The 26,517-nt window shown below is 39.4% G+C and overlaps 1 protein-coding gene across 1 annotated transcript in view; it reads left to right on the top strand.

Moving 5' to 3' along the window:
* Positions 1 to 301: 301 nt before the first annotated feature.
* The window catches only part of Lim3, a 116,399-nt gene continuing 90,183 nt past the window's right edge, over positions 302 to 26,517 (top strand). Inside the window, exons 1-2 of the mRNA XM_065224466.1 lie at positions 302 to 380; positions 4,954 to 5,880. Coding sequence (XP_065080538.1) covers positions 5,496 to 5,880 — 385 coding nt within the window. The 5' untranslated portion in view covers positions 302 to 380; positions 4,954 to 5,495. The remainder of the gene's footprint in view (positions 381 to 4,953; positions 5,881 to 26,517) is intronic.

Genomic DNA, 26,517 nt, shown 5'->3' with positions numbered 1-26,517 from the left:
CGAAGTTCCGTCGTCATCCTTATTTCTCGGTAAAGAGGGTGGAAAACAAGCTCCTGCGAGTGCGACGGACCTACTTTGAATTTCGGTGCTAATGGAATGAAGGTTATAATTAAAAGAATGTTTGTTTTTAAATTGGAGATGGTGATATTTGCCAGCGGTGGGGTAGAGCCACGATGTTCTGGTGCAAGCAAAAAGGTCAATTGAGACAGTGATGGTTAACGTGTCAGAATAAGGACGCTCAAAATGGATCTCATTAGCATAATTAGTGGACAAGAGATGACTACCGTCGGAATAGCGTCCCCCAGTGAGCCATTTCGTGGATTGGCCGGAGGAATAATGTGGTTACAATTTGGCAGCTTAAGTGTTGTAAAATGTTACTGGTGAGTGGATAAGCAGAGGTAGAGATTGGTTTGTTTATGAGACTTGCTCTTGATTTTGGTATAAAATGTGAGTTTAGCGTACATAGCTGCAAGAAGCTTTTCCAATACTGGATTTTTTTTATATATGAACATGTTCACTGTAAGAATAAAGGCTTCGCCGAATACATTTTAAACCATGTTCAAAACATTCTTAGATGCCCAAAAAACTTAGAATGTGTCATGACAAACAATTTGAAGAGAAAGTAGTTGAATGTTTATTACTTACCCCATGAGACTGATAATATTATATTTTAAATTGAAGTCTTACAATTAGCTTAGAAAGGCAACGGATTCGATTTCCGGTTCGATCAAGCTGTTTTTTTAATTGGAATTACCCATATTTCCTAGACATGTAGAAGCATTGTGTTTGTCACACAATATACGAATGCTCAATGAGGTAAGTTTGTCAGTTTTGGCATTAGTGCTGCCGTTTTTTTTTTTCAATAGGGCCTAAATCTAATTTGAAATATGTTTTCTTGATTTTATTTACGTAAAGAAATAAATTTTGCAAATGATAAAAAATTTAATGTGAAATTTAAGATAAGGCTTATTATAGGACACTAGCACCAAAACACATCTGGCACACTTGGTACCCTGGTCTAGAACCGAAAAAATCATGATCGTTTTTTGAATTAAAAAACTTGATTTTAAGTTTTAATTTAAATGTTTCAATCCAATTTTCTTTATTTCCAAACGACAATATGGGGTCAACACTGGAAAAGTTCGCGATATTTCACGAAGTTCATCAAGGGAAAAGTTCGCGAGTCATAGTGAGTTTTAACGAACTTTTCCATCACTGGTCAACAGAATCAGTATTTTCTATAACATATTATTACTTGGAAATGTGTGTTTACTCATACCTGCTATTTGTGGTTCTCTAACGAAAGTTCTATAGGATTATCAATATTTGCAAAGTCCTGCTTGCTTTTAGAAAGGTCCCGCTTCATCAAATTTGTTTCAATCCAACGCAACGCAGAACCATTTGGAGTATTTAAATCTATCGATACTATTTATAATAACACCATGAAATTGAATTACGGTTTCCTCGCTCGTGCTAATTCTGAAGTATTCAGATTGACGCATCGATCTAAAACAATAAAACGGTTTTTGGGCAGGTCCCCTACAGTTTTGTACTAATGCTTTATGAATGATTTTCAATACATTAACAGTGATCTTTGGTCCCTAAAGAACGTTCTGATAAAGTCAAAATTTGAATGGAATTTATAGTACGCAGAGAAATAAAAAATCAAGTGTTGCCCAAAATGAGGAGGCACTGTATTGCGAAACAAAGTAACTTAACTTAGAAACCTACTGGTTAGTGTTGTGTATAAAATTGACCAATTTTTTTTTCTACAATTCATGCAGAATACTTACGTCAGCGTTTCTTAATCTATGGGTCGCAACCAACCGGTGTGTTGAAGATTGTCCTTATGTTTAGGAATACAGATATCATAGCATAGCATAGCATATGCGATTTAACGAATCGTGGGTGGCTATAAAATGGATAACCAATACATTTTGCAGAAAATATCGCGTGTCACCACGAAAAAGCACTCTAAATTAGTGGTTTCCCCCACAAATACACAAACAAATTTGCAAAACAAACATTGCATTATACACCTGTCCACGTCCTTACAATTGCAGGAGATATGAGAAAAATTAGTCATTTACTGAAGAAGAAGCAGGGAACACAAATGATACTATCTTCATAAATGTCACGGGAGGACGACATGTTTGATAATAGGAAATAGAGAATTATTAAGAAACTTTATTCGACAATATAGAGTGTAGATATGATTAAGCTTAAGTCGAACAATAATTGAATAAATAAAAAAGGAAAGTACTAACCAGATTGCTTATTCAACCTCTCCATTGCGGAGAGGGATCGTCAGCTTCAACATTGGTACAATAAAATCCAATTAGCCAATCCTTCGTGTTTGATCGTGATTATGGCATCTTTTTCAAAACGCACCACACTCGTTTTTTTTTTCTTTATCACCGTGATTTTTAGCCGTAGGCTAGTTCATCACGTATCACCACCACCACAAACGTGTGAACACTCGTGTGAACAAAAACTTCAACAAAACCGTACCTACCACACCAATCTAACAATAGATCACGCACAATCGAGGTAAAAAAAAACTCGAAGAAAAGAGCGAATAACATCAAATAAAAATGCATAACCGTCTCGTTTGCCTGCTTAACTCGTGAATTTTTGATCAGAATTTAAAATTATTGGGATATCTCAAATTGAGCAAAGTAAAGACGATTTGAATTTTTTTTAAGTTTTTGAAAATTCAAATTTCATTACAGATTCACTACATACAAAAGCTGAACGAACCATTTAAATATCACTGTAAATAAGGACTAAGAGTAATTTTTGGGCACTGAGTCCAATTTTGAAATAAAAAAATACCCCAATTTGTACATTTGATTGCCTTGGGTGGATCGGAAAATAATAAATTACGTTAAAAAGATACTTAATTAATCAGACTGATATAGTTATTTTAAAACAATGTAAGTTTTTTAATTGAAAACACAATTAATATTAAAAAAAAGTATTTGGAATATCAAAAAATATTTAAACAGTTACATAGGGTGGTTAATGTTTGTTTTAATTGGATTATTTGTTAGTATTTCATACTATGCTTTATGCTCAATTATTTTTTTTTTATTGAGAATGCGCTCTAGTTTAAATGTTTAAATGACTACGGTGACTCCAAATTTGATGCATGGAAAGTAACATTTTATAATACATAACTTTAAATAAATTTATTTAGAAAACAAATATTTCATTTCGGTATAAGCAACTGATTAAGATTAGTTTTTCACAGGAAATCATGAGGCAAATTTACTCATCAATTTACTGAGTGAATTAAACCAAAGACTTCATATCAAAAAGACTGGCAACTCTTCCATTTTGTCAATCGAACGCTATGAGACAGGTACAATCGCGTCATCTGCCGCTTGAAGGTAAATGCTTCGAACGAACTTGATAGCAAAGATTACATCCTCAGAAGAAAGGTTTGTGTATTTGCTCATTTTTCTATGCGTTGCTTCTACCTTCACTCAAGCACAGCGCTACTGTATCTGTCGCTTGGATTCTGGCAAAGTTGCCAGTCTTCTTGAATTGTTGTCTTCGATTAAACTCAAATTTGGGTCGTTTCCATTCTCCTCCTACACGACCCTGGTGAACGCTTTTCCAAAGTTCGAAAAAGTAGTGAAAATTTCTGTTCAATATGCTGCACATAAATGGAGCGTCACATATCATATACGTATACATTATAAATCATGTATGTAATGTTCTGAAACATTTCATGAAATGCAGCAAATATTGTATACCAAAGCCCAATGTTTACATCACAATTAAAAAAAAATTGCTGTGAATTCCCAGATAAACTGCAAAGGACCAGTGCAGTATGAGTTCGCATCCAAATGAGCTCAACTTATGATCAGAACCTTTTTTTGGAACTGAACGAGTGGGTTGGAGATAATTTGATACTATGCAGTGGAGTAGGTATTGATACCATAAAATTACCCTCGCTACCCCATCATATATTATATACGCCATACATACATTTGTTATGGCATGTCTCCCAGTAAAATAATCAAGTTGCTCAATGTAAAGCATTTCTCGAAGCATTCCATTTTTCATCATTGGACTTTTTAGAATACTTTAGAACCTGTTTCACAACTGCTACTGTGCTAGATTAGGCATCGCATAAGCGATAAGCTACCGGTCTCTCCACTAATATTAGAAGTATATGCAACTATCAAAACAAATTTATAATTTATAAGCGGTTCAAGCTCGCTACTAGCAACAAAAAAAGCCAGGGGAAAATCCGTAAAAGTCAACAAAGTGGAGAATGTAAATATAGAAGCAACAACAGCACCAACAGGCGAAAATGATAAGAAATTTGCTTCTTGGCTTCGAACCTTACCACTTGCATCCGCACCTTGGCTTCAAAACCTCCCCCCCTTCTTACGCAGGGGACAAGTTACGAAAAAAAAGGCAAAACAGATAGGACCTTCTTCTATTTGCTCGCTCATGTTTGGTGTAGATGATAAAAACTGGTTCTTCTGTTGTTTTGTTGTACGATTTTTTTCCACCGTTTACTTGACTGTTCGGAAGGAAGGTTTTGCGGTGTGCTTCTTACATATAGGTGCGCACCGCTCTCAGGTTGTTCCCTTATCACCAACCTAGGTCGGTCGGTGTGTCGGTTGGGCTGATGTTTGTACACACAGGTGTAGAGTGACACCTAACAGCACCGAGTAACAGTATCAGGTAAGGAAGGTTCCAAAGAACGCCGCTGCCGCCGATCGCTATGATGAGATGGAGCAATTCCATCCATGTTTGGTCCAAAGTAAAATTCAAAGCGATGGGGCTGACACTTCATACTGATGAGGAAGATACATTTTAATGCATTCCAGACATATTAAATTTTTAATTTTCCTTGCTGTGAAACAGTCCTTGATCGCATTGACATTAAACAATTAAAGACTATAAATTTTCTGATTTTTTCTTCTTCTACAGATTCAGTCTTTGAAGTTCTTGGTACCACCCTAAGAGACCACCGTTTTAACCGCACTAAAGAATTAAAGCGTAAACTCTGGCCGGTTCGTCTGCAGGAGCAGTATTCGCACCTCGGAGCGGAATAAATCGTGAAACGAAAACGAGCGATAAGTAATGAGAAGAAAGATATGTTTTCCGTTTCGTGGATTTTCGAGGAAAGTGTGAGTGTAGCGGGTGTTTAGTACAATGAATACATTGTGGTGGCACGGTGTACTAAATTCTATCGGAACTCCCGTTAAACCATTTTCCACATTGACAGCAACACCGGCGCGGCGAACACTTCTCGTGTGTGTCGTTTTTTTTTAATGTAGGTATGCTCTGTGCGATATGATTTCGCATTTATTATTATTAAAAAAGGCGCATCCACAGCAATTCAATGCAAACCTGTTTTGATTTCGCGCTTATTCGTGTTATAAAACCGTGTCATACCAGTGAATAGAAATGCATTGAGTGATAGTGTATCAGGAAGAAAATTACACAATACCGAATCAGAAAGTTGGCATATGTCAGTCTGCGTGTCGTCTGCCTTGTCAATTGCGACGAGTCTTGCTGCTGTGACCGCCGGTATTCCCGGTGGAACGGATCTCAGCAGTAGCGGTGTTGGCGGTGGCATGTCACTGTCGCACATGTCCGTCGTGTCGCAGTCGATGATGCAGCCACTGTCCCATGCACTAGCGTCGTCTATGTTGAACATGCCAGGAATCGACCATCAACCGCATAACTCGTCCACCATGTCCCAACAGCAGCCACAGCTGCACAATCATCAACACCATCCGCCTCTTCATGCGTCACCTCTTACCAATGGATCCACTGGCAGCGGCGACGTTACGGATCACCCCAATCCGGATATGCTGCTGGCGCTGATAGCGCGGAATAAAGCACTCGAAGGTAAGTGTGATTTATGGTGGCTCCCAAATCTGAGCTCCGACAATGACCAATAAAACGCTTAAACGCTCACTCATAATCTACCGTTATTCTACCCGTACACTGTCTCCGGATTTATTAGACGGGGTGCCCGTGCTTATATAAAAGTGTCAAATCAGAACCATTATCACTTTGGTCGTATTTTTCGACGGTAAACAAAGTTCATCGTTCAATGTTATCCACTGCGTAAGGCCGAATTCTTATCTTTTCTGCTGGCGAGACGCAATGTTCGGCTTATGTTTATTTTGATAAGTCTGGAGATCTAAGTTATAGATATCGTGACGTAAAATTTGTGGCATTTAGGAAATTGAATTACACTATTGTACTATTTGAGGATTTCAAAACCTAGATTATTTTTTGAAGCGAATGACCCTAAGCATGAAGATAGCCTATAATGCTTGCAATTAATAACTGAGGAGTGCTCAGAGGAACACGATGTTGAGGGAAGTCATAATTTCCAACAGGAACGAAACATAAAAGAAATAGCAGAAGTATAATTTTTGGTCAGCATTTATTATATCCTAACTTCTTGAGAAGCACTGAGCATAGAATTTTGTTTTGCAATACATGATCATTAAGCCAATATAAGTATCATTTTTCTATTACGGGTGCTCAGGATCAACTGGAACCTTTTGCATGGCTTCAACTTCTTTGAGCACTTTTTCCACAGTAGATGATTGAGAGCTGAATTTACATTAATATATTTTTGTAGAGCACTAAGATACTATATGCACAGGAAAGTCAGGAAATTGTACAACCCGGAAATTTCATCGGTCTAGAGCATCTATTCTCAACAAACCCCTACTGTCTTTGTATGTGCTTTTCAGTCAGTGGAGGTGCGTAAAAGGCAAAGTTGAGAAAATAAAGTTTACGGAATCAGCTTCGTTTACATCTAGTTCAACTTGACATTTTGAAATGCACAAATTTGATAGATAAGTGTCCGATAACTGAATATTCTTTCAATTAGCGGACTTCTAGTTAAAAGAATTTTCTGTTAAAAGTCTTTCAATTAGCGAACTTCTAGTGTAGATTTTACCAAGTACTATTGGATAAACTATGCATCGAGATGATTCTGCCTTTATTTTTTGCATTATTTTCTTAAACCGGCACAATACGGATGCCGTATGAATATAAGTTCAGTCAAATGACGCATTTGGTCTAGTGACCAATTCGACTTAGTGGCGTTTAGCTTAGATGCATTCGATCGAATGACCTTATACCCTTTCGAAAATGTGTAGTTGTCACTAGCGTGCACAGGAATCTTGTTAAGGAGGGGCAATTTTTTTCTATGGTGCATTTAATCTGGGGATGGGGAGTACTCCAAAATACGTGGTAGATGGTGCTGTCCTCCTCCCATTTTTTCCCTACTGTTCAATTTAGCTAACAAATGTCTTGAAAATTTCAGAGAAGATTCTTAGACAAATTCTTAGTAAGACAACAATCGACCAAGGTTCAATGGCAAACTTATACCTAATTTTCAATTAGGGAATCCAAAAGCTGTCTTTAAATTGTGTACAGTTGCGAAAAAGTCCATCCTCAGAATTCCTTATGTTCTTTTAGAAATTTTTAGAACTCTATGAGCTCTTTTGAAATTCTTCTCAGAAGTCCTCTGAAATTATTTTGAGAATGCTTCTTGACTTTTACTCAGAACACCTTGGATCTTGAATTCCCTTAGAGTTTCAGAAGAATTTCCTCAGTATTATCTAGAAATTATTCCCGGAATGAGCTAGAAATTATTGGTACTCCCTTGAAATTTTCCTCAAAATCCCTTTGGAATTTCACTCAAAATTTAATTTTCGCGGAATTATCTTGGAACTATCTGCAGAATTCACTAGAAATTATTCGCAGACATTTCTTGGAAAACTCCCCAGAAATCTTTTGGAACAGTCCTCAGAATTCAATATCATTGAGGATCTTCTCAGATTTTTAGAACTCTCCGAAGAGCTCTTTTGAAATTCTTCTTAGAAGTTCACTGGAATTATATTTAAAATTCTTCATGATTTTTTTCTCAGAACACCTTGGAACTGAAATTCCATTAGAGTTTCAGAAATTATTCCCGGAATGAGCTAGAAATTTTTCTTAAAATCCCTTTGGAAGTTAACTCAAAATTTTATTTTCTCGGTATTCTTTTCGAAATTATCTTAGAACTTTCTGCAGGATGCACTAGAAATTATCTGCAGAATTTTATTTGAAATCTCTCCAGAAATATTTTGGAACTGTCATATGATTTCAATATCCTATCTGAGAAGAACATAATATTCTAGAACTTTTTTTTCTCAGAACACCTTGGAAATGAAATTCCCCTAACGTTTCAGAAGAATTTCCAATGTATTCTCCAGAAATTCTTCCCAAAATGAACTTGAAATTATCTCCGGAATTTCCATGAAATTTTCCCCAATATCCCTTTGGAATTTCATTCAAAATTTGATTATCTCGATATTATTTTCGAAATTATCTTGCAACTATCTGCAGGATTCACTAGAAATTATTTTCCGAATTTTCATGGAATCATCCTCAGAAATCTTTTCTTTTGGAACTAATCTTCAGAATTAAATACCTTGAGGTTCTTCTCGGAAGTCAAGTTTAAGTTGTCCGTCCATTCACATTATAGTTTTTCTATCAGAAATGTTCAATAAAGCTTGCCCCGCCATTCACCAGAACTGTGCAATTTTTACATCAGGAATTTACAATTCAGCTAGCCCTTTCATGCAGCAGATTGAATCTTACAACAGAAATTTTCAATAAAAACTTGCCCCAGAAAATTTAACACCAGAAAATTGTACACCAGAAAATTTTACACCAGGAAATTTCAATTGACCAGAACGATGCAAATAATTCACCGTTTATGTTCAAAAAAAATTGTTCTCCAATCTTCTGATTGGTGCATATTTCCTTTTTCCATTTTCCATCAGACATTTTCAATATAACTTGCTTTTCCTATCATCAGAATGTTGCAGGTTTTCCATCAAATAAAACTGGCCCCTATTTTCAGATTTTTCAGCATAAATTTTCAGTAAAGCAGCTTCCCTCCAATCATAAGAATGGAGCAAATTTTACACCAGAAATTATAATTAAAGTTTGTTCCTCTATTGAGCAAAAGCATGCAAATTTGAGACCAAACATTTTCCGAAAAACTTGCCCATCCGTTCACCAGAACGGTCAAATTTTCCTCCAGAAGTTTTCAATATAGCTTAATTTAAATAAAGCTTGTGCCTTCATTTACCAGACCAGTGCAAGTTTTCCACCAGAAATTTTCTGTTAATTTCATTTATCAGAGTGAATTTTGCACCATAATTTTTCAATAAAGCATTCTCCTCCATTCACCAGAATGGTGCACCAACAATTGTCAGTGAAGTTTGATTTACCATGCAATTTTGTGGTGCAATTCTCAGTTACCAGAATGGTGCAAATTTTCCACCATAAATTTTCAATGAAGCTTGCATTCATCAAAACGATGCAAATTATGCACCAGAAAAATGAATAAACCTTGCTTCTACATTCACCACAGTATTGCGAACGTTCCACAAGAAATATTCAGTTAAATGTGCACCTCCAAATTTTTAGCGTGATTCAATTTTTCCACCAGGGTTATTCATTTTGATTAGTCCCTCCATGATTGATGATATTTTTACGCCAGATATTCAATAAAAAGCTTTCTCTTCAATTTACCACCACGAAGGTGATTCTTTTCAACCTTAAATTAACCCTCTTCTGTTATCCCTCCATGAACCACATTGAAAAAAAAATTACAACAGATTTTTTTTTGTATGCACCACTGTGGTGCAATTTTTTGACCAAAACATTTCATTGAAGTTTGTCCCTTCATGCACCTTTGTGGTGCAATTTTCAGACACCATCGCAAAGGAATTGACGCAATAAAAGGTTTACATTGCCCTTATAGTATGAAATGAAGTTATTTTACCTTCAAATCAAGTTATCAAGAACACAAGTTATTTTATATCGTAACTTGGATATGTGGAAATAAACATCTTATTTATAAAAGGAGGGCCAATTGCCCCACCTTGCCCCACCATGTGCTCACCAGTGGTAGTTGTGTATCAAATCTTGAACTCCTGGAACTTCCACAACATTCCAAGTGCTTCGGACGATTTTTGAAACTAAACGAACTCTTGAAAATACCGGGATATTCCGGTCCTCCGATAACTTTCAACATGATTGCAACCTCTCAAACTCCCAGAATTCTTACAGTTCCATGAAGCGTATGAACAACGAATCCGTTCCTGAGATATAATTAGCCTCTGACATTTTGAAGTAAGGAAAGACTTTCGTGGACTATGACATTGAGTGAGGACATGTGAAGTTTTTTTGTTGTAAATTTACATGTTGATTTAAGTAAACTATTACATCCTCCTCTTTTCTCTCCCCGATCGGAGTTTTTTTTTACACCTTCAGGTGTGCAGTGCCACAGGCGGACATAAACGTTCCCCGGAGGAAGCAACCATCTCAGCCGAGTCTGAAGATTGGATTGTCCAACGGTAAAACTATCAACCACCACCTAGACATCGCATCATACGGCATCAAAAGGTCATCACCCGTATACACCGTACAACGAAGCAGCAGAACTGCAGATACGGTCTATACAGACCGGACGGTGCCCTTTGTGCTAAGCCACGTGCTGCAACAATAGAGCGATCATCTCTGCTTCATCGCACAGTGGAGTTTGTAAACGCGCCATCCCGGCATATAGAGATAAGTTAATTTTTATCTCAGCCTAATTATTTATTTTTTTTTTTTTTTTGTAAATATTTTTTTTTTTTTGTTTGGTTTTTGATTTGCTAATATTAAGTAATCCCCCTGCAGCGTTGAGTTTCCTTTCTTACAAATTATTATTTTTATTATTATTCATTATCTTATTTAGTTTTTTTTGCACATATTTTATTTTATTTTTATTTTTTTAACACTGAGCAATTCACTCACAGTGTTGACTTCCTTTTCTTGTTGTTTCCTTTCCAATTTCAATCCATATATTTGAAATTTGTGGAAAATATAAACATTTAATAACTAAGATTGCAACCAATTCCGTTGCGGTGGTATCTTAAGTCACCGCAATGGATGATACAAATAAAGGCGGGGGTCTGTCGCTTGACATCTCTGATGATGAGTCAATAAAGTCTCCCTCATTTGAAAAGCTTGATAGCTCTGAGGAAATGGATACCCTCGAAGAGCACCTTGATCAAACCACCAGCAAGAACACTGGAGCCTATCCAAAAGTGAAATCTCTACCACAGCCCCCTTCTCCTCCATCGCCGCCTTGTCCACCATCGCCGCCTTGTCCTTATGTGCCCCCTACTCCACTCCTTCCCCCGAAAATATCAGCGACCCCCCGCCACAAGGCTTACCCTGATGACTCGAAAGGTCCGTGGGTTGTTTTCTTCCGGCCCAAACAAAAACCTTTGAATATTTCTCGGATTTCGAAGGATCTGACAAAACATTTTTCGGCCGTAACCGATATCTTTAAGGTGACGCCAAACAAACTGCGCGTTACCGTTGATAACCTGAAACAGGCAAACCGAATTGTTGCCTGTGAGCTTTTTTCGATCGAATATCGAGTCTACGTCCCCAGTTGTGACGTAGAAATTGAAGGAGTGGTCACCGATTCGAGTCTGACTTGTGAGGATTTCCTGCAAGTCGAATCTTTCGGCATTTTCAAAAACCGTGCCCTTCCGAAAGTCAAAATACTGGACTGCATTCAACTGCAGTCAGTGTCGCACATAGGCACAAACAAAAAGTATACCCTCTCAGATTCGTTTCGTGTGACCTTTTCAGGATCGGCATTACCTGACTACGTCACAATTGGGAAGGTTCGACTACCTGTACGCTTGTTTGTACCGAGGGTAATGAATTGCTTGAAATGCAAACAACTAGGTCACACCGCGGACTTTTGTTCCAACAAACCGCGGTGCGACCAATGTGGGGAGGAGCATACGGAGGGTCCTTGTCATGCTACACCAATATGCGTTTACTGTAAGGATGCTCCGCATGCTCTGAGTGATTGCCCGAAGTACAAACAGCAGGGAGAAAAACTAAAGCGGTCCTTGCAAGCTCGCTCTAAGCGCTCGTTAGCAGAAATTTTGAAAACGACCGCTTCATCTTCCCAAACCACCCCAAAAAGCAACAACACATTCCACCTCCTGCCAGATGATGATCAGGGCTCTGACTCAGAGGTTGGTGAGAGTAGTCCTTTTGTCTTTAACGGCAACACGAGGAAGCGGTCCAAAACAAACGTCACCCAAAAACCTCGTAAGGCCTCTCGTACGGACTCTCAACCTACCTTGACAAATTTAAGAGGTAGCGGAAATGTAGCAAAACCCCCACCACCGGGATTTCAAGTTTGTAATTTTAACAAAGACTTTCCGCCACTTCCGGGATCATCTAAAACCCCAGATATCCCAGTTTTTCAGCCAGAAAATCAGCTAAATAACCAGCAAGAACATGATGCCATGTTCACGTTTTCTGGAATTGTGGAGAGCATCTTCAATATATTCAACGTCTCTGACTCAACTAGGAACATTATTAATTTAGTGCTTCCATTTGTGAAAACTCTTTTGAAGCAACTAGCTTCTAGGTGGTCCTTCCTTGCATCGATCATATCTTTTGATGGATAATTTTCCGAATGAGGTCGGAGATATGATCTCTCTTCTTCAGTGGAACTGTAGAAGTCTTATACCGAAACTTGACGCATTCAAATTTTTAGTTCACAACTCACTTTGTGACGCATTTGCTCTTTGTGAAACATGGCTTTCTTCAGACACCGATCTCCCTTTCCACGATTTTAACATTATTCGCCTTGATCGAGCAGATTCGTATGGAGGGGTGCTTCTAGGGATTAATAAGCTCCATTCCTTTTATAGAATCGATCTGCCTTCCGTGACAGGCATTGAAGTTGTCGCGTGTCAGGTAAATATTCGAGGTAAAAGCCTCAGTATTGCCTCAGTATATTTTCCTCCGAGAACTGCGATTTCTCGCCAAGGTCTCTCAGATATCTGCTCAGTTTTATCTGAGCCTCGGTTGATCTTAGGAGATTTTAACTCTCACGGTACAGGCTGGGGGGAACTGTACGACGACAACCGCTCAACCTTGATATACGACATGTGCGACATCTTCAAAATGACAATTCTGAACACCGGGGAAGCAACACGAGTAGCCAAACCTCCAGCAAGAGTAAGCAGATTAGACCTCTCACTTTGTTCGAGTTCACTATCGTTGGATTGCTCGTGGAAAGTAATCCAAGATCCCTACGGTAGTGATCATTTGCCAATCAAAATTTCTATTACCAATGGTTCATCTTCCACTCGCTCGGTTGACATCGCGTACGACCTCACGAAAAACATCGACTGGAAAAAATTTGCGGCCACGGTTCTCGGTGGTATTGAATCGGTTGAGATACTCCCTCCGCTGGATGAGTACTCCTTTTTATCGCGACTTATCGTTGACTCCGCTCTTCAAGCACAGACGAAACGCGTTCCGGGTGTTTCCATTCGCAGACGACCTCTCACTCCGTGGTGGGATAAGGATTGCACCAACGCGAACAGCGAGAAGTCCGCCGCGTTTAAACGCTTCCGCAAACACGGTAAGGTCGGGGATTTCGAGCGGTACACCGACCTCGAGAAAACTTTCAAGGGCTTGATTAAAGCCAAGAAACGCGGTTACTGGCGTCGGTTCGTCGATGGTTTGTCGCGAGAGACTTCCATGAGAACACTCTGGAATGTCGGCAGGAGAATGCGAAACGCGTCATCACCGGTCAACGAAGACAAGGAGTACTCAGACAGTTGGATATTCAGCTTCGCGCGGAAAGTTTGCCCGGATTCGGTGCCGGTTCAAACCAACGTTCGTGATCGTCCGTCGGGTAATAACGAAATAGATTCTCCGTTTTCGATGGTGGAATTCTCACTTGCTCTCCTCTCATGTAACAACTCAGCTCCAGGAATGGATAGAATCAAGTTTAACTTGCTCAAAAATCTCCCAGACGTCGCGAAGAGACGCTTGTTGAACTTATTCAATCAATTTCTGGAGCACAACATTGTTCCGGATGATTGGAGGCAAGTAAGAGTTATCGCCATTCGAAAACCCGGTAAACCCGCGTCGGATTTTAACTCGTACCGTCCCATCGCGATGCTGTCCTGTATACGGAAATTGTTGGAGAAAATGATTCTTTTTCGTCTAGACAAATGGGTCGAGTCGAATGGTTTACTTTCAGATACGCAATTTGGATTTCGGAGAGGCAAAGGAACGAGCGACTGTCTTGCGTTGCTTTCAACTGAAATTCAACTGGCCTATGCGCAAAAACAGCAAATGGGTTCAGTTTTCTTGGACATTAAGGGGGCTTTCGATTCTGTTTGTATCGATGTCCTTTCGGATAAACTCCACGATAGTGGGCTTTCACCAATTATGAACAACTATTTGAGCCACTTGTTGTCTGAGAAATATATGAGCTTTTCTCATGGAAACTCGACAACTTCACGAATTAGTTACATGGGTCTCCCCCAGGGCTCATGTTTAAGCCCCCTTCTTTATAATTTTTATGTCAAAGACATTGATGGTTGTCTTGATGAAAATTGCTCGCTAAGGCAGCTTGCAGATGACGGCGTTGTGTCTGTTATAGGGCCAAGTGCACCGGACCTGCAAGGACCATTGCAAGATACCTTAGACAACTTGTCTACTTGGGCTTTGAAGCTGGGTATCGAATTCTCTCCGGAGAAAACTGAGTTGGTTGTTTTTTCTAGGAAGCACCATCCTGCACAGTTACAGCTTCAGCTAATGGGTAAAACAATCACTCAAAGTATTTCTTTTAAGTATTTAGGTGTCTGGTTCGATTCCAAATGCACATGGGGAAAACATATTGCGTATCTGAAACAAAAATGCCAGCAAAGAATTAATTTTCTTCGTACAATTACTGGAACTTGGTGGGGAGCACACCCGGAAGATCTGATCAGGTTGTATCGAACAACCATCTTGTCGGTTCTAGAGTACGGTAGCTTCTGCTTTCAATCCGCGGCAAAAACACATATCTTGAAGCTGCAACGGGTTCAATACCGTTGCCTCCGAATCGCGCTTGGCTGTATGCACTCGACGCATACGATGAGCCTCGAAGTACTCGCGGGTGTTCTCCCACTGACAGATCGTTTCGCGGAACTGTCCTTCCGGTTTCTTATCCGTTGTGAAGTAATGAACCCATTGGTAATAGAAAATTTTGAGAAGCTACTCGACAGAAATCCTCAAACAAGATTCATGAGTTTGTACTATGAGTACATGACGCTGGAGGTTGGTCCTTCTTCATTAATCTCCAATCGTGATTGCTTTCAAGCCTTCTATAGTTCCTCTGTAAATTTTGATCTGACCATGATGCAAGAAATCCATGGAATACCAGATCACCATCGGTCGATGGTTGTTCCCTCAATTTTCGCAATCAAGTACCACCATGTAAGTAACGATAAAAGATTTTTCACAGATGGGTCAACCATAAATGCTTCCACTGGATTTGGTGTATTTAATCAATTTCATAGCGCCTCTTATAAACTGCAGAAACCATGCTCAGTATACGTTGCGGAATTCGCAGCTATATTTTACGCAGTAGAGCGAATTGCCTCACTACCGTCTGACCATTATTTTATTTTTACGGATAGTCTTAGCTCATTGGAGGCTATTCGTTCAATGAGGCCGATGAAGCACTCCTCGTATTTCCTGCCTGAAATACGATCTAAACTGAGTGCTTTATCTAACTGCTCCTATACTATCACCTTAGCTTGGGTCCCATCTCATTGCTCAATTCCGGGTAATGAGAAAGCGGACTCATTGGCTAAGGTGGGCGCTATGGAAGGCGATATTTTTGAGCGACAAATCGCCTTCAACGAATTTTTCTCCATTGCTCGTCAGCAAGTCCTCATCAGTTGGCAACAAAAATGGAATGATGGTGAATTGGGAAGATGGTTACATTCTATTCTCCCTCAGGTGTCGAACAAGCCATGGTTCAAAGGGTTGGACATGAGCCGCGACTTTATACGCGTTATATCAAGGCTTATGTCCAATCACTGCTCGTTAGACTCGCATTTCTATCGAATTGGGCTCTCAAGCAGCAATTTATGTGCGTGTGGCAGTGGTTATCACGATATCGAGCACGTTGTTTGGTCATGTACCTTACACCGTGTTGCCAGATCTGAATTATCCATATCCCTCAGGGCCCGAGGAAAACAACCCGCGATACCCGTTAGAGATGTCTTGGCGAGCCGAGACCTCGACTATTTGAATTTAATTTATGTGTTTTTAAAACGGATAGATTTGAGGATTTAGTAGTTAGTGTCATCTTGTGTTCTCCCAAGTTGTTAGTTGCCCATCGGTGTACCCCCATGTTTGTCTTTTTCATCAGAGTGTCGCCTAGTTCGAGATCAAGAGCACTTTGCTCTCCAAACCTTGTGTTCACAATCCCTACCCTGCCATCCATTTGTTACAATTTGTTACCCCTAACCTCGAGATAGCCGCGAGTAATCGGCCTCCGCTTTACTAACGTTAGTTTTAAGTAATTTTGTTATTTAAACAATGAATATCGGCTCCGCAAAGCTACAGCAAATGAGCCTGGAAAAATAAACGAATTATAAAAAAAAAAAAAAAAAAAAAAAAAAATTACATCCTCATCAAGCACGACGAGCAAGCAATGTTAGCATGAGTACCATGTTCTGTAGCAATAAAGACCGATCCAGTCAAATCCGCACAAAGAGCCAAATGAACGAGGCTTTGAATAAGCAATTCATTTTCAGTGTACACACTCTGATAAACCAGTACTTTCAAGATCAATAACGGCATCGGAAAAGTCCTCACGATCATCCGGTAGGGGATTTTTAATTCGATTCTTACAATAAACCGAGAATACCTCTCCACGGTTGTCACACAAAGGACGTTTTTGCTAGTGGGAAGTGGGAATTAGATCTGAATTCAGCAAAAGCTGCAACCCTATCAACTCAGTAATGTAAAGGAGCCAATAAGGAAAAGCGGTTGGCACTGGACCACCGAGCCACTTGCATCACAACAAACCATTGCGACCGACTATCGATCCCGGAAACATAAACATAGTAAACTTTTCCCAATCAAAACTGAATCTAATTGGCCAAGTAGGGGAAACAGTCCTATTGTTGCGATACTTCCATATACAACAATAGGCTAACGCTTCTAATGTACCGCAATAATAGGACTGTTCCCACTACCAATTTTGTATGTTCGATTTCGATCGCGGTATCTATTTTCTCCCTCAAAATGATTAATGTCTTAACGAAAACAAAAGCTTAACTTATCACACATACCAAACTGCACCATCCGTTTTTATTTTTAAATAGTTTTCAACTGGAACGTACTTACTTAATTAGTCCAAGATCGAAGTCCAATGGTGTGGATTTATATCCTATGCATTCAAATTGCATCATCTCCAACTCATATAAAATCAGCGACGCCGGTGATGTATTGGTAAGCGTGATTGTCTCTCACCCCAGCAGGCCTGGGTTCAATCCCAGTCGGCACCGCCGCATATTCTAAGGCATAAAATCCCTGTTCACGTATATCTTCGCAAGGGAAGTTAGTCCCCGGTTCATAAGTTGATGGGTCGATAGGTAGGGTCCAGGTGTGGGCTACTATCTCCCTGACCTCGGTAGCATTGGAGCTCAGCACGGGAAACAGATCGATGAAAAATAAATCTAGGAAAAAAAACATTCTGCAAAAAGCAAACGGATACCAAAACTCGTCAAAAATTTGATATATATATATATATATATATTTCGGTCTCGAAACACATCCTTCTTCGATCGTTCCGTTGTTGAAACTCGGACGTAACGTAGGAAAACTACTGTCCGGCAGCCCAGCAGTCAGCTACTTCTAAAAATGTACAATATCAGATATCAACCAGAACACAGCCTAAGTGCCGATCAGTGTTCTCAGAACGAAAAGATGCCACCAAAAGATACTTGCACTGCTAAGCACGCTGCCTTATCGCGGGCCTAGGTGGCGGGCAACAAATTTAGCGACAACACCCTTCTTGTTGTAAGGTTAGTGGAAACAGGCCTCTGGTGATGGTGAGTTGTCAGATGCTATCAAGCGAGACAACGGGACATGAAATCGTGATACTGTCATGTTAATGTACGTCAACCTGGGAAATGCTAGCGATAGGAAGGTATGGAAGTAGAACTAGAAGACTGTAAATGTCCGCCTCGCATATCCGGAAGAAGCAAGGGCGTCTTGGCATGCATAAACACACGTGTGTGTACCGATCGGCTTACCTATGGCGACTGCTGAGTACTTCGTGTCTTAGCCGTGTTTTCCTAGCCTATGAAGTAGCTACTTGGCTAATCCGTTGATAAACGTTCGTTCAAGAATAGCTATACCGGTATCGGTAGACAAACGGCTGCTTCATACTAAGTATATGTTACCATTTATTTTATCTCAGATCAAACAATCGTGCTCCGGTTCAAGTAGGTGTAGCAGTCTAAAGTTACAATATTTGTACTTTGTTAGAGGCTGAAACATTTTTTGTTTGAGGAACTGATAAAATTATCCCACTGTATAAGTGACGCAGTAAAGAATAGAGCTATTTACAATTGGAATGATTCCAAATTCCAGTAGCAATATTTGATTATGCTGAGCTCTAGGCTCACCTATCCAATAACTTGAGACTATTTCAACTGTGAAACATAGAAATTTCTATGTTCAGTACAATGCAAGCTAAAATATCTTACTCATGTTGTCTACTTGAATCCAAGTTCAAGTGGAGGATGATACTTCAATTTTGGACAAAAATTGTCTACCGTGGTTGAGATAATCACGCGTATCACCTCTACTTGGTCGCTGCTAATCCACCTTTACACCCGTTTCTGGTCGTATCGCGTTTGGGCTAATCCTTCCATTGCATTCACACCTCGTGCCAATGCGACTTTGGAACGGTAAGCGTTAGTCGCGGATTAACCACTGAGCCCCACAAGGTAGCTGACTAATGTGGAGCAAAGGTACCTTTTCGATCAAAGGAAATTCCCAAATTATTATGGTTCCAATTCATGATGATTCAAATCTGAAAGTTAACCTGCAACCGGTTACAATCCAACACAATATTTCTGGAGGCGTGAGGTGTGCGTGAATCAGCATAGAACTGCGATCCGAAAACTAAATTTATTGTTCATTCAGACACTTTTCGGCAGCCACGTGCTTGCCACACTCATTAGCTTCCGGGCTTGTTTGGTAGCACTCAAGTACGGCACACCGCACGCACTCACCAATGGTACCGGAAGGGAGCAGTTTACACTCTCTCTTCCGTCCAAACAGGAAGCCAGAGATTGACTGCTACGAGGAAAAACTTGTTAGCCTACCCTCTCTAGTAGATACATGTGCGGAAACCACAACCCTAGTTAATTGAATGCGTAAATCGCAGTTTAACTAGTTTCCGATAGTTATTCTGTACTTTGGTACGATTTGATTTGCACGTATGGTTTTCAACAGGTCTCAGATTCCTGTATGCGATGTCCAAATGTGTTGAAAAGCAAAAAAACAAATTTTTACCACCAAAGCCAAGCAGGTTTCAAATTGCACCGTACATATCAGATTGTATTTGTTTCGCATTCGAACCGTATTGCAGTTAAGTCTCTCGAGAATGTTTGAACGAGCGTGCCCTGAGGAAACAATTACTGGTGGTGTGCTGGGAAAAAATGGGAAAACTTTTCTTCATCAGCGCTACCATGCACCGTAAAGGCTTCAAACAACCCCTCGGTGGTTTTCCGAATGCGCTGCTCAAGTCAACAAAACTGCATTCCGGGGACGGTTGATGTCGAGCGCTGATGATTAGGGCGTGTGTTCTCTGTTGAAAAAAGTGAACATCAACAATGGTGTAAATGTTATTTTGTAACACAATATTTGTCCTCGGGCGTGTTGAAAGGCAGCGTCAGTTAGGAGTTTTACGCTTTTTAGCAGCCACGTGACGCACAAGTGGCGAATTGATGGACGATCTATGGTTTCTGCGTTGTACAAGGGTATCGTGTTTCCGGTGAGAATTCTGTAAACGCTTCTATTTCGGTATGGCTTTAATATTTATCACTGAAGCAGCGAAATGTGTCCAATTTGAATCCAACTGACAGCCTCGCATACAGTTCCACACCATCGTGACAAGTCACTCCAATTATCTTCCGATTTAGAATGCCATAAATCAAACAGAAACACTTTTATTGACGCGTTGCAAATGGCTCCGGTCCAGACCGGCTGTAGCCCAAAACTAACGATTCTATCCTCAACCACTCAGTTCAATCATCGCAGCCCAATTGCGAGCAATTAATTCATCATCGACCAAATTACCGGGATTAAATTATATCATTCCAGGGCTTTAAAAGCTATTATTTCCCACGGGGGCCATGCTCGCTCTTGGCTATCAAACGGCTTTCCAGCATTCATCCCGTGCATTTAGATGTCACTGTCCGAATTGAGGCGCACTCTCCGGGGACGGGTAGCAAATACAATTCGATGTACAACATTGCCCATTCAGTACATTTGAGAGCCATCAATCAACCATTGGAGACAAGTGATTAGATATTCTGTCTTCGATATGCGTAGCTCGGCAAGTACCGATAAGGAGTCAAAACCTTATGCAAACAATCACCATGGCGCCAGGATCCTGTCCAAGTCTGAGGGTTTTCTGGGTCAGAATTTTAATTTATACCGTCTCCGACTCAATTTATATTGTTTTGATTTCCACGGTAGAATAATCAATATTTATAAAGAAATCTAATTGGAAAATAGAGCCAATATAGATAAACCGATCAATCAAAGTTTCCTTCGGTTGGTATGACAGTTGAATGTATCTAGAACACCTACTTGGGTCGGGTATCATCGTGAAACAACCTGACTTGTCAAGTCTTGGCCAGTACGTGCCGAAATCGGTTGCTTTTAGTGACGTACTTTTGAAATTTCGTTTCTTCTTCAAGCATACCTACTGGGTAATTGACTAAAGCATCATCAATCGCGACAAGGGAACAGTCGAAATTTCCAGTTCCGATGGCGCTGATCGACGGTAATAGATTGTGTAATTTCTGTGTAGAATTGACGTGCCATCGACAAGAGTGAATCAGAAAGATAACTGCACTCTTTAAAGGGGTTCTGGTTAGCGTCGTAAGTTTTTGAAGAAGCGAAGAATCAGCTTCAACGATGATGCGCTTGAATATTTGACAACAATGTCCGTGTTAATAGCAAAATAAATGAACTGGTTGGATCTATTCAAGATGTGTGGCACGCATCTTAAAGCCCACATGGAAGGAAGATCGAACTTGATTGCGTGATCCAAATGTCCAAACTTCTTTGCGTCATCCAAACCAGTTTTTTATTTGTTTTAAGTACGAGACTTATACTTTTTTAAGATTCTTTACGTACCTTTTTCTTCTGAGTTCCAGAAGCTTCAAAATAGTTCGAATATCATTAGGTCGAATATGGATTTTTTTTACCTTATCTTATTTTGCGTACTGAGTATCAATGCTACCAAAGCCAGGAAGGCAGCTCCCACACCTGGACCTTTCCTATCAGCTCATAGACTGGAGAGCAACAGCTTTACTTCCCAAAGGCGTGATCAGAGATTTTATGCCTCAGAAAATCCTGACGGCGCCGACTGGGATTGAACACAGGTCTTTTAGGGCGAGAAACAAACACGCTTACCACTACACACGAATGTGTAATTGTTTATTTATTTCTCAACGAGGCTATTTATCAGTTTGGAGCATCTTTTCAGGATCATCTAAAATTTAAAGGGAAATTTGCGGCACTAGTTCAAGTTCCTTTTGATGATTTTGAAGCCTGCTATAAATTTACTGCCTAAAAGGTTTTTAAAAAGACAGCTTATCAACGAAATTATGAAAATTGGGGATGTTTTCGAAAAGTTAGTGGACAATTTTATTTCGAGATGAAAAAATAAATCACGTATACTAACTTTGTAAGCATAGAACACGAAACAATCAACACTCGATGGATGATTTTAATTAAGGGCATGATTGAAGATTTTTTGAAGAGCATAAGAAAGCTTGATTTGTCTAAAGTTTGGCAAACGTTCGAGACGGTGTCCAAAATCGCATCTATTTCATGCTCTAACTTTCAGCAGGTTTGCGAAACCTCTTTTTAGGGGCTGTTCATTAACTACGTAGACAATTTTTTTTATTCTTGACCCCTCCCCCTCCCCCTGCGTAGACAATTGTCCATACAAAAAAAAATGTATGGGCCGTGGATGATTACCAACCCCTCCTCCTATACTGTATTCGTAGTTTATGAACAGCCCCTTAGGAATGTTATGATAAAAAACCGAGGAATCCTAGGGAAAAAAAAATCAATGTTTTGTCTTGTGCATACTACCGGAAGAGACATGCCCGTTTCTCCCTATTTTCGAGAGGAATTTGCAAATATTTGGCGATATATGTGACGGCTGGTTATGTACAGCCATGAAATGTAGTTAATGATATAAAAAATAAAGCCGAATGAATTGACCGCAAACTGTTACTACGCAGTTATTGTCATATAACCTGTATCTACAAAATGTCCAACACGCTTTGTTGGAAGCTGTGCAACCATCTCCACTTCAACGTGAAATACTGGGATGTGGTTTACAGCATAGTTTATTTATTTACGCGTAATTAATGTTAGGTGCTTAGTAAGGCAAGTGATACGACTTTAACGACCCAAGCAATAGACATGTTCTATAAAAGTTTATATAACCTTTGTGTGACTGGATTTGATTGTAAAAAAGTTTACTCAACTTATGTGAATTTGTGTCACTTGCATAGAGAAAAAATCTGAATTTTACCTATTGCGTAAAACCTAACTTCGTTTAATTTTGAGCTATACTTGGCATAAACAGCGAAATCGTTTAGAAGCTTGCATACAATATTGCTAATTCATGCGATATTGCGAACGGTTTGGGGAATCTATAATGTGCAGTGGTCTGAGGCTGAATAAGTACGATGTGCTTCTGTTCGATTTCAATTCTACTCTATCTCATTTTCGGGAATGACTGCCGGCATACATATAAATGTTGATGGACAGAATGCTGTTGAAATAAATGGCTGAAACATTGTGTGGTCAACCTCCCGTTTTTTACACCGGGAGTATCTACACAGTCAAATATTCTGAATTTTAACTATCCCGTAAAATCTCCCCTCGTTTAATTTTGAACTACAGTTGGCATAAACAACGATATCGTTTACAAGCTTGCATACAATATTACTAATATATCGATATATCGTGTAAATTTACGCCAAATCTAGCGTTAACTTTTATGTGCGCTATATCTCACAGAAATTTACATGAATTTTTCAAACGGTGTAGTGGCAAAAACAAAAACAAAAACGAAATACTACCTAACGTAGACTATAACGATATCGTTCCCCTTTGATTGCATAGTTTTCACTTGGTGAAGTACAGTAATCTTAATTCTTCGCTCTACAAATCATACGTTAAACGAATACAACTTATTTATGGTTACAGAAAAAAATTCTGAATTTAAACTATCGCGTAAAATCTCCCTTCGTTTAATTTTGAGCTATACTTGGCATAAACAGCGAAATCGTTTACAAGCTTGCATAGAATATTGCTAATTTATGCGATATTGCGCTTAAATTTACACGAAATATCGCGTAAATTTATGCTAAATCTAGCGTTAATTTTATGTGCGCTATATCTCACATAAATTTACATGTATTTTTCGAACGGTGTAAGAGTTTTTGAAATTATTAATATGTTAAGAAGAAAAGTCTATAATTCCTACTAACAATTTTCACTCTTCACTTTCCATTGATCACGCATCGGACAAAAACTTCGTGTTCGACACATCACCTAACATCAGAAAAGACAACCAACATAATATAGGGGAATTTACGTATTCTCGTCAGTCTAAGCAGCGTCCGAACTTCTATTAGCGATTTCTCAGCGTCACACACATACATGACAGGTTTGTTTGTTGACATTTATCTGCTGCTTGCTGTTCTACCAATTCCAATCGACAGAATTGATCAAAACGGGTTGAACATGTTTTTACAACGCTTCAAAATTCTCAGGTGAGTGTGACTATTGTCGGCAGTCTCTTTTTCTTCGGCACCCTTTCCATTTGAACTGCGTGTTAACCAGCTGTTCTATTATCGTCAACTCGAAATCAGCCGTATTTTGTAGTGTGTATATTTAATTTAAAGAAAAATATGGCATAACAGGATTGCACAGTCGTAAAAATGTAATCAGATTGAAGCTGAAAAGGTAAGGAATCGGCTGAATACATTCAGCGAAGAGTTTTGATGGAAAAATACAGTGAAATTAACGTTTCAATTTCGGTTGCCGAAAACAGTCAATGGGTGCCGAAGCCATAATTTACCCTATTTGGGTTTTTCTCAAAGACGTTGAATCTGAAAATATGACGGGCAGATACCGTATTCGTCATAATGTTTGCACCATCGTACAAATAAGGTTCCCGTTTCACCTGTGCATACAATGCCTTGGTTTTCTTTGCATGCACGTAACCTATAGCTCATACCGTAGTAGGCTGTGTATAAAAGAAACACCATGCACCATGACGAAGTGGCAGCGTATTCGTGATTTATCCCACACGCAAATATTGCAAAAAGACATTTAAATCGCCGTGGGAGTGTTCTGGTGGACCGTCAAAAGGGTTTTTAGACCGAGAAAAGAAAGGACAACTATCCGCGGAGGTGGCCACAGGTCGTCCGAGGTCAGCTCGAGCTCCGAGGATTTTCGTTGCTATCAAAAGGAAGATTCGGGTGAATCCAGTGCGTTCAATAAGGAAAATGGCAAAGGAACAAGGGATCAGTGACTTTACAGTGAAAGATCGTAAAGGAAGATTGCGGGGCGAAGTCGAGGGCACGGAAAAAAACTCACATGATTGCCAACCGCATCCGGGAGCTACGAGTCGAACGATGCAAGAAAATCTTGAACTTCCTTAAGCGAAAAAATCCGGTAATCCTGTTCACCGACGAGAGCATATTTACCGTTGATCCCGTATCAAATTCCAGAACCGACAGATATATTAGTTCTCTTCCGGTAAAAGACGTGGCCGACGAGCACAAGAACGTGTATCTGACCAAGCATCCTGCTAGCGTTATGGTGTTTGGATTGGTGGCTTCCGATGGCAAAAAAAAGGACCCGGTGTTCATTCCAGAAGGCGACAAGGTCAACACCGAGGTCTACATCGGGATTTTAAGTAAGTATGTTCTTCCGTGGATCAAAGAACAGTACGGTCCGAAGCCAAAAGTTGTATTTCAACAAGATGGGGCTCCGTGCCACACCTCGAACCGCACTCAGAAGTGTTTGCAGGAACATCTTCCGTTCTGGGCGAAGGATATGGGGCCGCCATCCAGCCCCGATCTTAATCCGCTGGATTACTCAATATGGCCAAGGCCTGTTCTAAACGCCACCCGAGTACAGCAAGCCTTAGACAAACATTGACCCGTACCTGGAGAGAAATGGATCCAGAATACATTATTAGATCCTGCCGTGCATTCCGGAAGCGTGTGGAAACTCTGCAGCAAGTGGAAACTCGATCGATGATTAACATAGTTTAAGACTCTGAGAAACATCCTTCCTTTGAATAAATAAAAAAAAAAACTCGAAAACATTGAGATTTTTTTTAATTTTGACATTGTTCAATGGTGCAAACATTATCACGCATACGGTATATGTTCCAAATACATCACCTCGATTGATATCGTCTGTTTGTTCCTACACAGCAAAAAAAAAAAATTGATATCACGTCAAAGTGGATGCACTACAATCATGTCGAAAATATGGTGTAATATTACTTGCTAAAAAGGACAAAATTATCATTAATACAATGCATGAACTGACATTACGCTGATTTTACTGTATTTGTTTATTTATGTGGTCATAAAAATTACATGAAATTTTCGACATGATTGTAGTGCATCCACTTTGATGTGATATCAAAATTATTTTTTTGCTGTGTACTAATCTTGTAGATATCGAATCGAAGTAATACTTGATGAAGTACCATTGAAGAGAACCCAAGTAACCATAGGCACGGTATTTCACCTTTTTGGCTATATATAGCTGAACAACGCTATATCAGTGTTTGTAAGTTCTGATGATGCCCGTTACTTGGGAAGATGGCTTCAGGGCAACTCAAAGCATCACAGCAAAAAATAAATTTTAATATTACATCCAAGAGGATGCACTTCAATCATGTCGAAAATCTCATGTAATTTTTATGACCACAACAATAAACAAATGCAGTAAAAGCAGCCTAATGTCAGTTCATGCACTGTATTAATGATAATTTTGTCCTTTTTGGCAAGTAATATTACACCATATTTTTGACACGATTGAAGTGCATCAACTATGATGTGATATCAAAATTATTTTTTTGCTGTGATCCAGTTTGGTCCAACAGACAAATCAAAAATTTGATAAACCGAAAACTGAAAGCACATAAAATTTATAGAAGGTACAACAACAATGGTAATTTGGATAACTATTTGAACATTTGAAATCAACTAAATATGGCCATTGATATTGCATTTGAGGAGCACAATGCAAGAACAGAACATGGAATTAAATCTTAACCAAAAA

The sequence above is a fragment of the Ochlerotatus camptorhynchus genome, unplaced genomic scaffold (genome assembly GCF_037179485.1).
Source record: "Ochlerotatus camptorhynchus isolate MF236.1 unplaced genomic scaffold, CSIRO-AGI_Acam_v1.1 ptg000211l, whole genome shotgun sequence".
NCBI classification, from domain to species: domain Eukaryota; kingdom Metazoa; phylum Arthropoda; class Insecta; order Diptera; family Culicidae; genus Ochlerotatus; species Ochlerotatus camptorhynchus.
Note: the sequence above shows the minus strand (reverse complement) of the source record. Positions and strands in the feature narration are given on the sequence as shown.